General features: G+C 42.4%; 1 protein-coding gene across 3 annotated transcripts in view; it reads right to left on the bottom strand.

Annotated features, from left to right (window-relative positions):
• Positions 1–13019, bottom strand: part of LOC122791600 (non-muscle caldesmon-like) — a 1000623-nt gene that overhangs the window by 114211 nt on the left and 873393 nt on the right. For all 3 annotated transcript variants that reach the window (XM_044059382.1, XM_044059381.1, XM_044059384.1), the window contains one exon: positions 4051–4094. In XM_044059382.1, coding sequence (XP_043915317.1) covers positions 4051–4094 — 44 coding nt within the window. The remainder of the gene's footprint in view (positions 1–4050; positions 4095–13019) is intronic.

The raw sequence follows: 13019 nt of genomic DNA, 5'->3' as shown, positions 1-13019 counted from the left end.
TTGTTGAACATGCTCCATCTTAGCAAAACCAAATCTACTCGAGCTACACGCTCTAGGGATATAAACCTCAACACAACAATGAATAAAACATGCTGGAGGGATAGATTCCCTTCACAGAGACTTCCCTTACTATGGAACAGGGTCCCAATCTACATAAGACAGAGCCCCTCACTATCACTCTTCAAGAGGAACCTTGATGAGTGGATGGGTAACAGAAAGTTCACACCGGGGATCACACCAACAGCACTACTAGATAGGGGCCAAGGGTACTAGCTGCTAATACAAGGGTCTAGGGAACTACTAAAGGGGCGGTGAATACCGCACAACATGGCTGGACTAATATATGCCTTCGGGCAAATAGCCCAGTACCAACCTATGAACCTATGAACCTATGACCATGGCTGATACATGACAGTCAAAAGATAGTTTCTTGTCGACCAAGATACCTAGATTCCTAATGACTGAGTTGCTTTTATCTGAGGGTGGCCTTTGATATGGTATGAAGTGGGGAATTCTTGTTTGGTGAATTATTCATGTGACCTAATACGAAGCTTAAGCCCATTGTCAGTGCACCAAGCATTACTCTGAGCCCTTGTTGAATAATCTGTATGTCTTCTAGGAGCCATGAAAGTATCATATTTTTGTATGCACAGTAGATCTATTTATCAATATAGAGACCAGAAAAGCTCTGGTTGGAGTGATGCTGGAAAAGTATGAAGCTTGAAATCAAACTCTGAAGAAAATACATATCCACATCTTTACCAGTCTTGACATCAGGGTAATCTTTTAAAGTAATTAATTTGTTAATCAGATTAGTGAATTTGTCCATCTCTGAACTTGTTTACCTATGAATGGCCATTGCCACAAAGACAAGAGTAAATTCAATATGTAGTGACAATCAAATGACAGTTTTTGAGAAAAAACAGAAAATCCATTGGAAAACCTTGCAGACTCAGAACGTGCACACAGACTTCAGGCAGATTAATAGCTGCGTGTCGAACCCTTGAACTAAGAGGCAGAAAGAACCATGCTGCCCCAACAGTGAAGGCTACAGGAAGATGCTGGTATCGTTAACTCTCTGGTAGTGTGATATATTGTAAACATAATCAGTATGTCAAGAAAAGTGGTCAAAAACATGCAATGTCAGATGTTGTAACCCACAAAGAAACAAATCAGGATATGACCCGAGGAGACTATGGAGGCCTTCCAAGACTGCTTTGAAAGAACCAACAGGGATATGTTCAAGGAGGCAACCCAGTGAATCAGCATCTGAACACTGATGAGTACACAGAGATAGTGATATTATACTTTTCAAACTGTTGATGGGGTAACAAATACCAAGAGTATCACTATTACAGCTAACCAGAAGCCATGGCTCACCCTAAGGTATATGAGCTTCTGAAGGAGAGAAACGCAGCTTACAGGGCTAAGGACAAAGCAGCCCTAAGTGTAGCAAGAGGTAATCTGAAGAGGGGTATAAAGGTGGCTAAGAAACAGTATGGCAGAAAGGTACAGAGCCACTTTGAAGACATGAAGGATACAAGGAGATTATGGCAAGGAATACAGGAGATCACCTACTACAAAATCAGGTCAGCACAATGTGAGGACAGCATCAAATTCCTGAACAGTTTCAACATCTTCTTTGGTAGATTTGAGGAAAGAAAGAAAAGGCTGGCACTAAAGCTACCCACTAATGAGAACGGTGCAGTACACAGCCTCAGCATAGAGGAGGTAAGAAGAGAGCTAAAGAGAGTGAACCCCAGGAAGGCTGATGGCCCAGACAACATACTGGGCAAGGTGTTAAAAGGCTGTGCTGATCAACTATGCACAGTGCTCAAGGAAATATTTAACACCTCTCTTGCCATGGCAGAAGTACCCCCATGCTACAAGGAAACTAAAATCATCCCACTACCTAAGAAAACTACTCTCTCCAACCCTAACAAATACAGACCAGTCGCTCTGATATCCACTGTTATGAAATGTTTTGAGCGGCTGATCAAAAAGCATCTTTTATCATGCCTACTGATTCTGACTCTCTGCAGTTTGTACACATAGCTAATGGATCCATGGCTGATGGCATATCAATAATACTACACATCTCACTTGAGCATTTAGAGGGCAGAGACAACTATGTGAGGATGCTGTTCATAGACTTTAGCTCTGCATTTAATATGGTGGTACCAATGCAGCTGATATAAAAACTGGTACAGTTAGGAAATGGCAAACATCTCTGTAACTGGATCCTGGACTTCCTGACTGAGAGACCCCAGAGGGTGTGTTCAGGTAAGAACACATCAACGTGCATCACGATCAACACCGGGGTTCCACAGGGATGTGTTCTCAGCCCATTGTTATTCACCATCCTGACTCACGACTTCTGTGCTAAGCACAAGTGCAATCATATCATCAAGTTTGCTGATGACACCACCGTTGTGGGGCTCATCACAAAAGAGGATGAAAGGGCATACGGAGAGGAGATGGCATCTCTGATCAGTTGGTGCAAGGGGAACAACCCTGACCTGGATATAAGCAAGACCAAAGAGATTATCATCAACTTCAGGAAATGGAGAACAAACCACCCAGTGCTCAGGATCAATGACGAGAGTGTGGAGAGTATTAAGAGTATGAAATTCCTGGGTGTGCACATATCAGAGGATCTCTCGTGGTCGGGAAACACCAGCCAACTGGTCAAGAAAGTGCACCAATGCCCCCACTTTTTAAGAAGGCTGAAAAAAGCTAAGCTTCCTCCTCATATTCTCTCTACCTTCTATAAAGGTGCCAATAGAGAGCGCCCTGACCTTCAACTTCACACTGTGGTTTGGAAACTGCACAGTTACAGAAAAGAAGGCACTACAAAGAGTGCTGAGGGTTGCAGAGAAGGTAACAGGTTCCAGTCTTCCATTGATACAACATCTTCATTCTGCAAGAAGCATCTGAAAGGCCATCAAAATAATATAGGACAACATGCATCCTGCGCATGGACTGTTTAAGCATCTGGCATCGGGCAGGAGATATCACAGCATCTGCTGCAGGACTGCAAGATTCTGTAACAGTTTCCACCCTACAGTGATTAGACTTATGAACTCGGACACTAGTCACAGGGGTCTGGACACATAAATCAATTTTTACTTATTTGTGCAATATATACTTACATATATTCCAAGTAAATGCAATATTTATTTATAATATCCATAGTTAGTATTATTTAACTTGCTCAAGTGCAATATTAGACAAATACCTTAGGCATTTCAATTTGTAGTTTTTTTTGTATTACTTTAAATAGGATAGTTATTTAACTCAGGGAAGGGTATTCTTTTCATATATGTGTTGCTAAATATCTCTGCTCTTTCTTGCATGTATTGGGAATAGTATTGTATTTGTTAGTTATGTTTATTCCTCTACTTATATGTGTTGTTTCACTTTCCTTTGTAATCTCAAAAACTGAGCTGATGCAGGAAATTTTCTTTAGGCTACATGCAGGACCTGCCTTAGATCAACTGGTGCCCTATGCAAAAGGTTTCCATGGCGCCCCCTACCATACCACCCGATGCCCCCATCCTGGTCTACCTACACTAAATAAATACTGGAAAAGTACCCCTGCTAGAGCAGCGCCCTAGGCAGCTGTCTAGTTGGCCTATGCCTAAGGCTGTCTATGGCTACACGTGTGTAATTCTAAATGACAATAAAGTTTATTTTGACTTTGACTAACGAGTAAAAATGATGGTACAAGTTGGTGCAAACAGTACCATGAACCTCGGACAGTATGCATAGCCAGGTTTAAGCTGAGTTCCACCAGAATGTCTATAAAATAAGAAACTGGATGCTTGAGTATTCTCTGCAGAGATGAAAATCATGAAGATGATAACAACAGGCAGGTGCCAACTACTTCTACTACAATATGTCATTATGAGACAAGTGCTAGACAAAATGTTTTCTAATTCTTGTGTGTAATACTCAAGAATGAAAAGAGAAACCAAGGGAAAACAGCCACAGGAGAGAAAGAGAGAGAAAGAAAGTTAGTATACAAAGCAATTAACATAATAAACCTACCTTTTTTTGATTGACCGGTTCAAATGTTCAGTTCTTTCTGTGATCTGAAACAGAAAATAAAATTGTCAAGATTAGCAGTCTAACCATAGTGGAAGATGAGATTCAGTATTAATCTGTTCTGTTAGTCGCGTTATACAAATCAGTAAAAGAGTATACATATCAACAGATATAGGCACCATGTGGCCCCATATATTAAGGAGCAGTGAAAACATATACTGTCAGAGCAAGTCTCCTTCAGAAATAGGCCTCTTGTGATATTTGGAAATAAGGCCTTTTAGTCTGGCGATCACTACTACTTTAAAAATAAACTAGATACCTGGTAAAGCATAAAGTGTGTAATTATGCATTTACAAATGTCCAAAGCTGTACAATTTATATGGCTATTTATCACATGCATGCAGATATTAATACATAATTTCGGGTGACAGCAGAAGTTATGGTTATCTTGGCAAAGAGTCAGCAGTGATTCAGCAGGCCACTGAAGCAGAAAGTATGGCACAGTGTGGTAATATACAAGTACCAGATCTGATGGAAGACGACTGCTTTAATAACCTTGACTGCCCACCTCCCAAGCCACTAGATAAACGTAGGTTCATAGGTTCATAGGTTCATAGATAGGTACTAGGCTATCTGCCCAAAGGCATTTATAAGCCTAGCTGGAATGTGTTGGCTTTCACCGGCCCCTTAGATTAGTTCCCTGAGCCTCTGTCCAGCAGAGCCATTGAAGTGATTCCTGGGGTAAACTTTCTGTTTCCCATACCCTCGTCAAGGTTTCTCTTGAAGAGGGTTAGCGAGGAGCTCTGCCTAATGTAGATTGGAATCTTATTCTAGAGCATGGGAAGTCTCTGGGATAGGAATCTATCCCTCCAGCATGTCCTATTTATTATAGTGGTGAGGTTTAGATCCCTGGAGTGTGTGGCTCGAGGGGATATGGTTTTCTTTAGGTGGAGCATGTCCATCAATTCTGGGTTGGACATGGCCTTGTATGTCAGGCAGAGATCACCTCTGAGTAGGCGGTATGCAACCGAGTACAGCTGGAGTTTCTTCAGTCGAGCTGCATAGGGCATCTGATTGAGGCCAGTGATCCTCTTGGTGAGGTACTTCTGTGGTCTTTCCAGTTGTTGCAGGTGTCTTGTAAGGTACATTCCAAATGGGGCATTGTACTCTATGATGGGTCTAATGAGTGATGTGTAGAGGGGCCCAATGACCTCTTTCGATCTGGATGCAAACCCTTTTGTGATTAGGTGGGCCACATAGAAGGATTTTCTAACCACTTTGGCAATGTGATTATCAAAGGAGAGGTTACTATCTACTTGGGTCCCCGATCCCTTATTACATCTTCTGTATTTATGGGGCTATCACCTATGTGATAGTTTGTGGGTAGTTTGTTTTTTCCTGAGTTTAAACAGTGTGTTTAGGTGAGGGGTTAGTTCATCTTTGAGCTCATGTAGGACGCAGCCTGGGACACCGTCCGGTCCCATTGATGCTGTGTTTTTGGCTTTGGAGAGGGCAGTTTTAACCTGAGTGTCTATGATTTCAGGGGCACTACATTCTTCTGATATAGTTATGGGCCCTTTTGGGGGTGAGAGGGGGGTGAAGTTTGCATGGAACCTGTCTGCCAAGATGTTGGCTATATCGGTCTGTTCAGTGTATTTTGTTCCATTCTTTACTAACTCCGAGCAGATCTGGGAATTGCCAGATTCTTGACATAGCTAAAGAATGCCTTGTGGTTATCTTTGGAGTCCATGGCAATATTTCTTTTGAAGCTAGCCTTGGATGATTTTATCAGGGAACGGAGTTTCTTGCTGATACTGATCAGGGATGTCTTCCCTTCCTGGGATTTTACTCTTTTCTGTACTAGTTTCCTCCTTCTGTTGTATAGTTTGTTTATGGCAGGGGTCCACCAGACTGGTTTCCTTTTCTTGGAGGAGTGAGTCTTGGTTTTGTTTGGGATAGCACAATCCATGCATTCTTGTAGGTACCCATAAAGTGCATTAGTAAAGGATTTTGCAGCTTGGACAGCATTATCCTTTAGTATGAGGGCTTTGAAACTTCCCACCTCGGTCTTAAGTAACGTGAAGTTTGCTTTTGAAAAGTTTTGCACGGTGGTTTCTTTGACCAGGGGTGGTGGCGGAATGTGGATATCCAGAGTGATTAGTTTATGGTCAGATCTAACCAATGAGGGGTTGACGTCCAGTGTGGAACACTGGTCACCCATGTTGGTGATGACCAGGTCCAATATGTTGTCACCTCTGGTGGGGATGTTGACCAGTTAATCCAGGGTGTTTGAGTTTATAAATTCTAGGAAATGCTGGGCAAGGGAGGTTGTACTTGAGTAGTTCTCCCAGTTAATATTTGGGTAATTGAAATCACCCAATATCAGGGTGTTTGGTAGGACCTTTATGTTTCCCAGTGTTTCCAGGAATGTGGAGTGGGGGTCCTGGGACATAATGGGTGATCTGTAGCAAGCTATAATTTGAATAGCAGTTTTGCCCGTTGTTAGTTGCACATGGATGATCTCTGAAGTATCGTGCTGTGCCACTGACCTGGAGGTATGGGTATCCTTGATGAAAATGGATACTCCCCCACCTTTTGTATTTCAGTCTGGGTTTTGTGGCCAAATGTATGGTATGTGTTGTAGCCTGGTAGTTCTGGGGTGCTCTCTGGAGCCATAAACCAGGTTTCTGTTACTGCACATATATTGATTTTCTCCATAATGAGGAGTGCCTCAAGTGCGTGCATTTTGAGGTTTAGACTTCTGGCATTGAGTAGCATTACCCTCAGTTTTTTGTTACTTGTGCTATTTATGGCAGTGGGTTTGTCTTTTGAGCCTTGCCTAAAAAAGGCACTATGGAGGTGGCAAGAGCCTTGGCCAGTATTCAAAAGCCTAAGGGTGACAGGTGCAAGCCATCTCTAGCAAAGCAGCATGGCTTGTCGAGCATGTCATCCCAGGCTGACAGACACTGGATCCCCTTTGAATGACACCAGAAGCTTAGCCAATTGTTGAAATTGATAATTTTTTCTCTATACCGTGGTATCATTCTTGGTGAGGGCAGGATGCTACTCAGGGTCAGGGTCATACCGGTCTGGGCTACGTGATCAGAGAGCTCCTCCATGTCTCTTATCATGTATTCCAGGGAGGTATGGCTCAGGTCATTCACGCCAACATGGACAATGACAGAGTCATATTTGTACTTGTACTGGAGTGACCTGACCGCTTGTGTTATGTGGTAGATCCTGGCACCTGACAGGCAGCTAACAGTAACCTTCTCTTTGCTCAGTCTAGTGAGTGGAACAGCAGTGTGCCTGACTATAGAGTCACCTATTATTAGTGCATTGGGTATGTTATTTTGCATTAAGTGCTGTGATTGCATGGCACACTGGTTTTGTGAAGTATGTGTTTCATGTTTTGTGTTGGGGGGTTGGAGGTTGCTTGGATGTCTGCTTTGGAAGTCTCTGTTGCTTTTGCAGATTTTTATTTAGAGCCTCCGAGTATGTTTTTGTGCATTTATGTGTGTTATTTGCCGGTGCTGGTTTCATAGGTCTATGTGAGACTGGTGGTGTGATGCAAGTAATTCCCTTCTCCTCTTGACTGCCTGGTCCAGTCTTGGGTTGAGAGAGCTTGGTGGAAGGAGGAGAGGGTTGTCTCTGCACATGAGGCAATTGTAACTTTGCCTCAAAATGCCCAGACTCACCAGCTGGACCGGAGAGTACACCTGAAACTGCTTTGGACATGCCTGGATAGGTACAGTGAACTGTTTTACTGATTGGCTGGTAGGGTTGAATAGAGAACCTTGTCCTTCTCTACAGTATAAGGGGGTCTAATACTAAGGTTTATTAGTGCTTGCTATGAATTTTGAGCGAGTGCTGGGATGAGATGTGAATGGTTTGAGTGCTTAAGTTGAAAGTTTGTCTAGTTTCAAGGGAAAAATTGAAGAGTAGACTTTGTGGAGCCGGGAATAGTTATACCCTAGCAAACTGCGCAAATGCGGGTTTTATAGCAGGGAAATGAAAGAGATAGAAATTAGCCCAAAATGGCCAATAATCTACTAATTTATCGGCTGAAACCACTCCTCCGGGGACAGATAGGCTGCTCAAAGCTCCCTCTCTCACAGTGAAAAGTGAAACTTCCTTCTATCCAAGCAAGTTATGGGCAAACACAGAAACTTGTAACACAGCCCTGAATTCAGCACTAACCTGAAAAATGGACTATACTAGCTTAGAAAGGCAGGAAAACAAGTATATTTTTGGGGGGTTTTGTTTTTTTTTCAGCAAATAATGCAGATACAATCAAAAAAACACTTTAAATGCACAGAAATGGCTATCGCACTTGAGTGTGTAGTCTACAACAGTTATATAGGTAATTTAAACACAAAAATGACTTTGTTAAAGTGCAGGCAGTAAAATAAGTACAAAATGTAGCTGAAACAAGCCTTTTAAATCACTGAATCTCTAGAAAATCGGCATTTTAGGTGGAATTAGCTAAAGGCAGCAAGAAAATGCAGAAAAAATATACTTAATCACTCCAAAGTCTCTCATTTGTCTCCCTGCTGCTGTAGAACTCTGCAGGGCACCAAGCAGGAGCTTGCTGGGCTGTATACTAGCCCAAAAACCTGGCAAATGCAGTTTTATAGCAGGAAAATGAAAGAGATAGAAATTAGCCCAAAATGGCCAATAAACTACTAATTTCTGGGCTGAAACCACTCCTTCCAGGGACAGATAGGCTGCTCAAAGCTCCCTCTCTCACAGCGAACAGAGAAACTTCCTTCTATCCAAGTAAAGTATGGGCAAACACAGAAACTTGTAACATAGCCCTGAATTCAGCACTAACCTGAAAACTGGACTATACTAGCTTAGAAAGGTGGGAAAACAAGTATTTTTGGGGTTTTTTTGGGGTTGTTTTTCAGAAAATAAAGCAGATACAATAAAAAAAAAAACACTTTAAATGCACAATAATGGCTATCACACTTGAGTGTGTAAGCCTACAACAGTTAAACAGGTAATTTAAACACAACGACGACTTTGTTAAAGTGCAGACAGTAAAATAAGTACAACATGGATCTGAAACAAGCTTTTTAAATCACAGAAATTCTAAAAAATTGGCATTTTAGGTGGAATTAGCTAAAGGCACAAGAAAGTGCAGGAAAAATATACTTAATTACTCCAAAGTATCTATTTTGTCTCTTTGCTGCTGTAGAACTCTGCAGGGCACCAGGCAGGAGCTTGCTGAGCTGTATACTAGCCCAAAAACCTCGCAAATGTGGTTTTATAGCAGGGAAATGAAAGAGATAGAAATTAGCCCAAAATGGCCAATAAACTACTAATTTCTGGGCTGAAACCACTCCTCCAGGGACAGATAGGCTGCTCAAAGCTCCCTCTCTCACAGTGAACAGAGAAATTTCCTTTTATTCAAGTAAGATATGGGCAAACACAGAAACTTGTAGCACAGCCCTGAATTCAGCACTAACCTGAAAACTGGACTATACTAGCTTAGAAAGGCGGGAAAACAAGTATATATTTTTTTATTTTTCAGAAAATAAAGCAGATACAATTAAAAAAACACTTTAAATGCACAGAAATGGCTATCACACTTGAGTGTGTAGCCTACAACAGTTAAACAAATAACCTATATAATCAACAGTCTATTTTTTCTTTTGTCTTACCCATATCCTCCTAAGAGCTGTGTTACGTTTATATACACTCCATCTATTACACTATTACCTCTTCATGACAGTTTCTGTAATCAGCCATCTTTCCTTCTGTGATGTAAAGCTTCTTACTTCTCTTATAAGCTCTCCACCTTGTAACTCTAAATTGTGTTCTCATACAACTCTTTTCTTTCAAAGACAGCACCCATTCTGTAATTCCATTAATTTATCAAAACATGGATTGCATTAAAGAGTCACTTTCATCATCTCTCCCAATGCTTCTTTTACTTCAAAACTATACATTGCACTTTTCTAGTCTACAGTTATTGGGTTATGACACGGTCTGATGTTCTTCATGTTTCACTGTTGCAGTCATCACACTTGGGTTATCCTGCCAGGGTTAGCCCTCAGTCGGCTCTAATACCAGAGGCTTAGTATTTCTGTGTTGGTTGCTGTTGCTCCATGACTGACATCAGGTCATCAGTGGTATAAAATTAGGCAGCTGATGCCATTACATCAGTCTTTCTTGCCGAGGAGCCCAAAGCAAAAGCAGTTTGCACGAGTGCTGGTTGGCCGCTAACTGAGTTTTCATTTCCAAATTGAAGTTGAAGTCTTCTAAAGCTAAGTACCCCACTGTGGATCCTTTTTTCTTGCTCTAACCAGTTAACAATTGTCTCACCTGTGGAAAGCAAATACCACACAAAGACTTCCATTCTTACTGCATCACCTGTTTAGGCCCAGACCATGAAGTCTCTCACTGTCGCTTTTCTGCTTTGTTCAAGCCAGAACTATACATTGTTGAGCCCTTATTGTAGCTAGATATTTTCACTCTCAGTCCTCGAATTCTGATATGGCTTTGGTAAGCCATCCAACTGCTGATCTTCAGAAAAAATGTAAGGATAAAGACAGAAACAGACCACACAGGTCCAAAACTGCAGATGCCACTTCCGTTAAACTAGTCGTCAGTTTTCCAGTCCTCAGTGAGGCACTTTTGCAGTCCCTGATGCCCGCTTCTGTGGATTCACAATCTGCTACCGAGATCCTTTCGGAGTCCAGTGTGCCATGAGACTCTTCTTTGACTAAGGATACTGCAGATGTCTCTACCTTGGATGGGTCCGGTTTTCTTCACACTGCCGATACTTGACACAAACCGATGACTTCTTTTGCGACTTCAGTTCTTTCTAAAACTACAGAGTTTCTAAGGCCGAGGGTACGAACTACGGCCAAACAAATGATGACCCAAGCTCAGGCACCTGCTTCCATGCCTCAATCTCAAATGTTTAAAATGGTGAAAACCTTATTATGCTTATTTGTGGAAGCCAGGCTACCCCTTCCAAAAGAAAAAGAGACTTGTCCCCAGTAGTTTTATCTGAACAGGAGTCTAATGACTCTGATGCTTCTGAATATGAAGACATGCAACCCCTCTCTGCTTATGAGGATTCTGATGAAGAGGAATCCATTCCTTCTGCCTCTCCACCTGAGGATTTTTCATTTGGTGAAACCCTACATACTTTAAGGGAGCATTTCCAATGGGAATGTCAGGACTATCCTCAGTCAAAAAAGATACTCAGGGAATTCTTAGATTTACCACAGCACAGACCTTTAGCCATTCCTCCTGTCCTGGATGATGTTTTTATGGAATCCAGTTTGACTCCTGACACCCTTCATCCTGCTCCCAGGAAACCTGACAGGTACTACAGAGTCCCTGGCTCAAACAAATTCCTTTTCAAAAATCCTACTGCTGACCCAGAGGTCATCTCCCAAGGACCTAAAGGAATTAAAGCAACCTCAGCTAAGAATTCCACCCCCTCAGACAGGGATTCCTGAGTTTTAGACAGATGGGGTAAAAAAGTATACACCTCTGCAACTCTTGCTATTAGAGCACTAAATTGTCAGTTCCACATGCTGAAATATCAGCAGCATATGATGGAACTCCTCAAACAAAAAATATCTTCCTTTCCTGCTTGTGCAGAGAATAAAGAATTGCAAGAGCTTATACATTCTGCAAGCCAAGCTACTAAGCAGACCTTGCAATGTGACTTTGATGCCCTAGAAGCATCTTGCAGGGCAGCAGTCACTGGTTCTTTCCTTAGAAGGCATGCTTGGCTTAAGGAACAGACCTTGCTAGACCATGTCAAATCATAATTATTGGATGCACCATTGAACAAAGACAATTTGTTTGGCACCAAGGCAGAAGAGGTCTTAAAAAAGATGGAAGAAAAAGCTAAATCTATGCAGACAGCTAAAGACTTTTTACAGGTCCAGCCTCCGAGGTTCAGTAGGCATTGCCCCTCCAAGCACTGGTCCTTTCTGGCCAACTCCAGGCCAGCTCATCCCAGACCCAGGGGAAGCAGACCCCCCCCAGGCAGCAGTCCCAGGGAATGCAGAGATCTAAGCAATGGAGCTCCTCATCTTCAAAAACAGGGAGTGCTAAGCCACCCCCTTATGGTAAGAACTCACAATGACTTTACACCTCCAACCCTTACCTCTGCCCACCTGTTTGTGCCCCCTAGGAGGAAAACTCTCCTTCCACGCAAACAACTGGGCCTCTATTAGCAACAACTGATGGGTCCTCAACATAGTGTCCCAAGGATACAAATTTTATTTCCCCACTCTGCCAACCCCAAAAGGGTTCCCAGATCTTCCTCCAAACCAGTGGGCAGAGGCCAAAAAGCAAGTCCTTTCCCTGCTCTCCATGAGGGCAATACAGCATGTTCCTGCAGACCAGATAGGCCAAGGTTTCTATTCCAGACTCTTCCTGGTACCCACAAAAGAGGCCACCTGGTGCCCAATCCTCGATCTATCCATTCTTAACACCTTTCTGGTGATACCAAAATTCAAAATGCTCACCCTCCAGCCACTTCTTCCTATGCTTTCCAAGGATGCTTGGTTCACCACCCTAGACCTAAAAGAGGTCTACCTACATATCCCAATCAGCGACTCTTGCAGGAAATATCTATGTTTTAGGGCAGGATCTATGCACTTTTAGTTCTCTGTGCTTCCCTTTGGATTATCCACTGCTCCCAGAGTTTTCACAAAATGCCTGGCTCCAGCCATTGCTTTTTGCAGACAAAGAAATATTCAAATTTACCCATACTTAGATGACTGCCTGATTCAGGTAGACAGTCAGGAAAAGCTGTTACAGCATCTGACCTTTGTAAAGGACCTACTGACCTTCCTGGGGTATACTATCAATGAAAAGAAATCAAAACTAGTCCCTACACAAAAAATTGTATTCCTGGAAGCAAGCCTGTTCACAGCATCCCAGATAGCATTCCTTACTCCCGAAAAACAAGCCTACCTGACAAGCTACTTCTCTCA

The sequence above is a fragment of the Protopterus annectens genome, chromosome 17.part0 (assembly GCF_019279795.1).
Source record: "Protopterus annectens isolate FY-2018-M chromosome 17.part0, PAN1.0, whole genome shotgun sequence".
Lineage (NCBI taxonomy): Eukaryota > Metazoa > Chordata > Ceratodontiformes > Protopteridae > Protopterus > Protopterus annectens.
The sequence above is the reverse complement of the archived record's forward strand: the minus strand, read 5'-3'. Positions and strand labels throughout refer to the sequence as shown.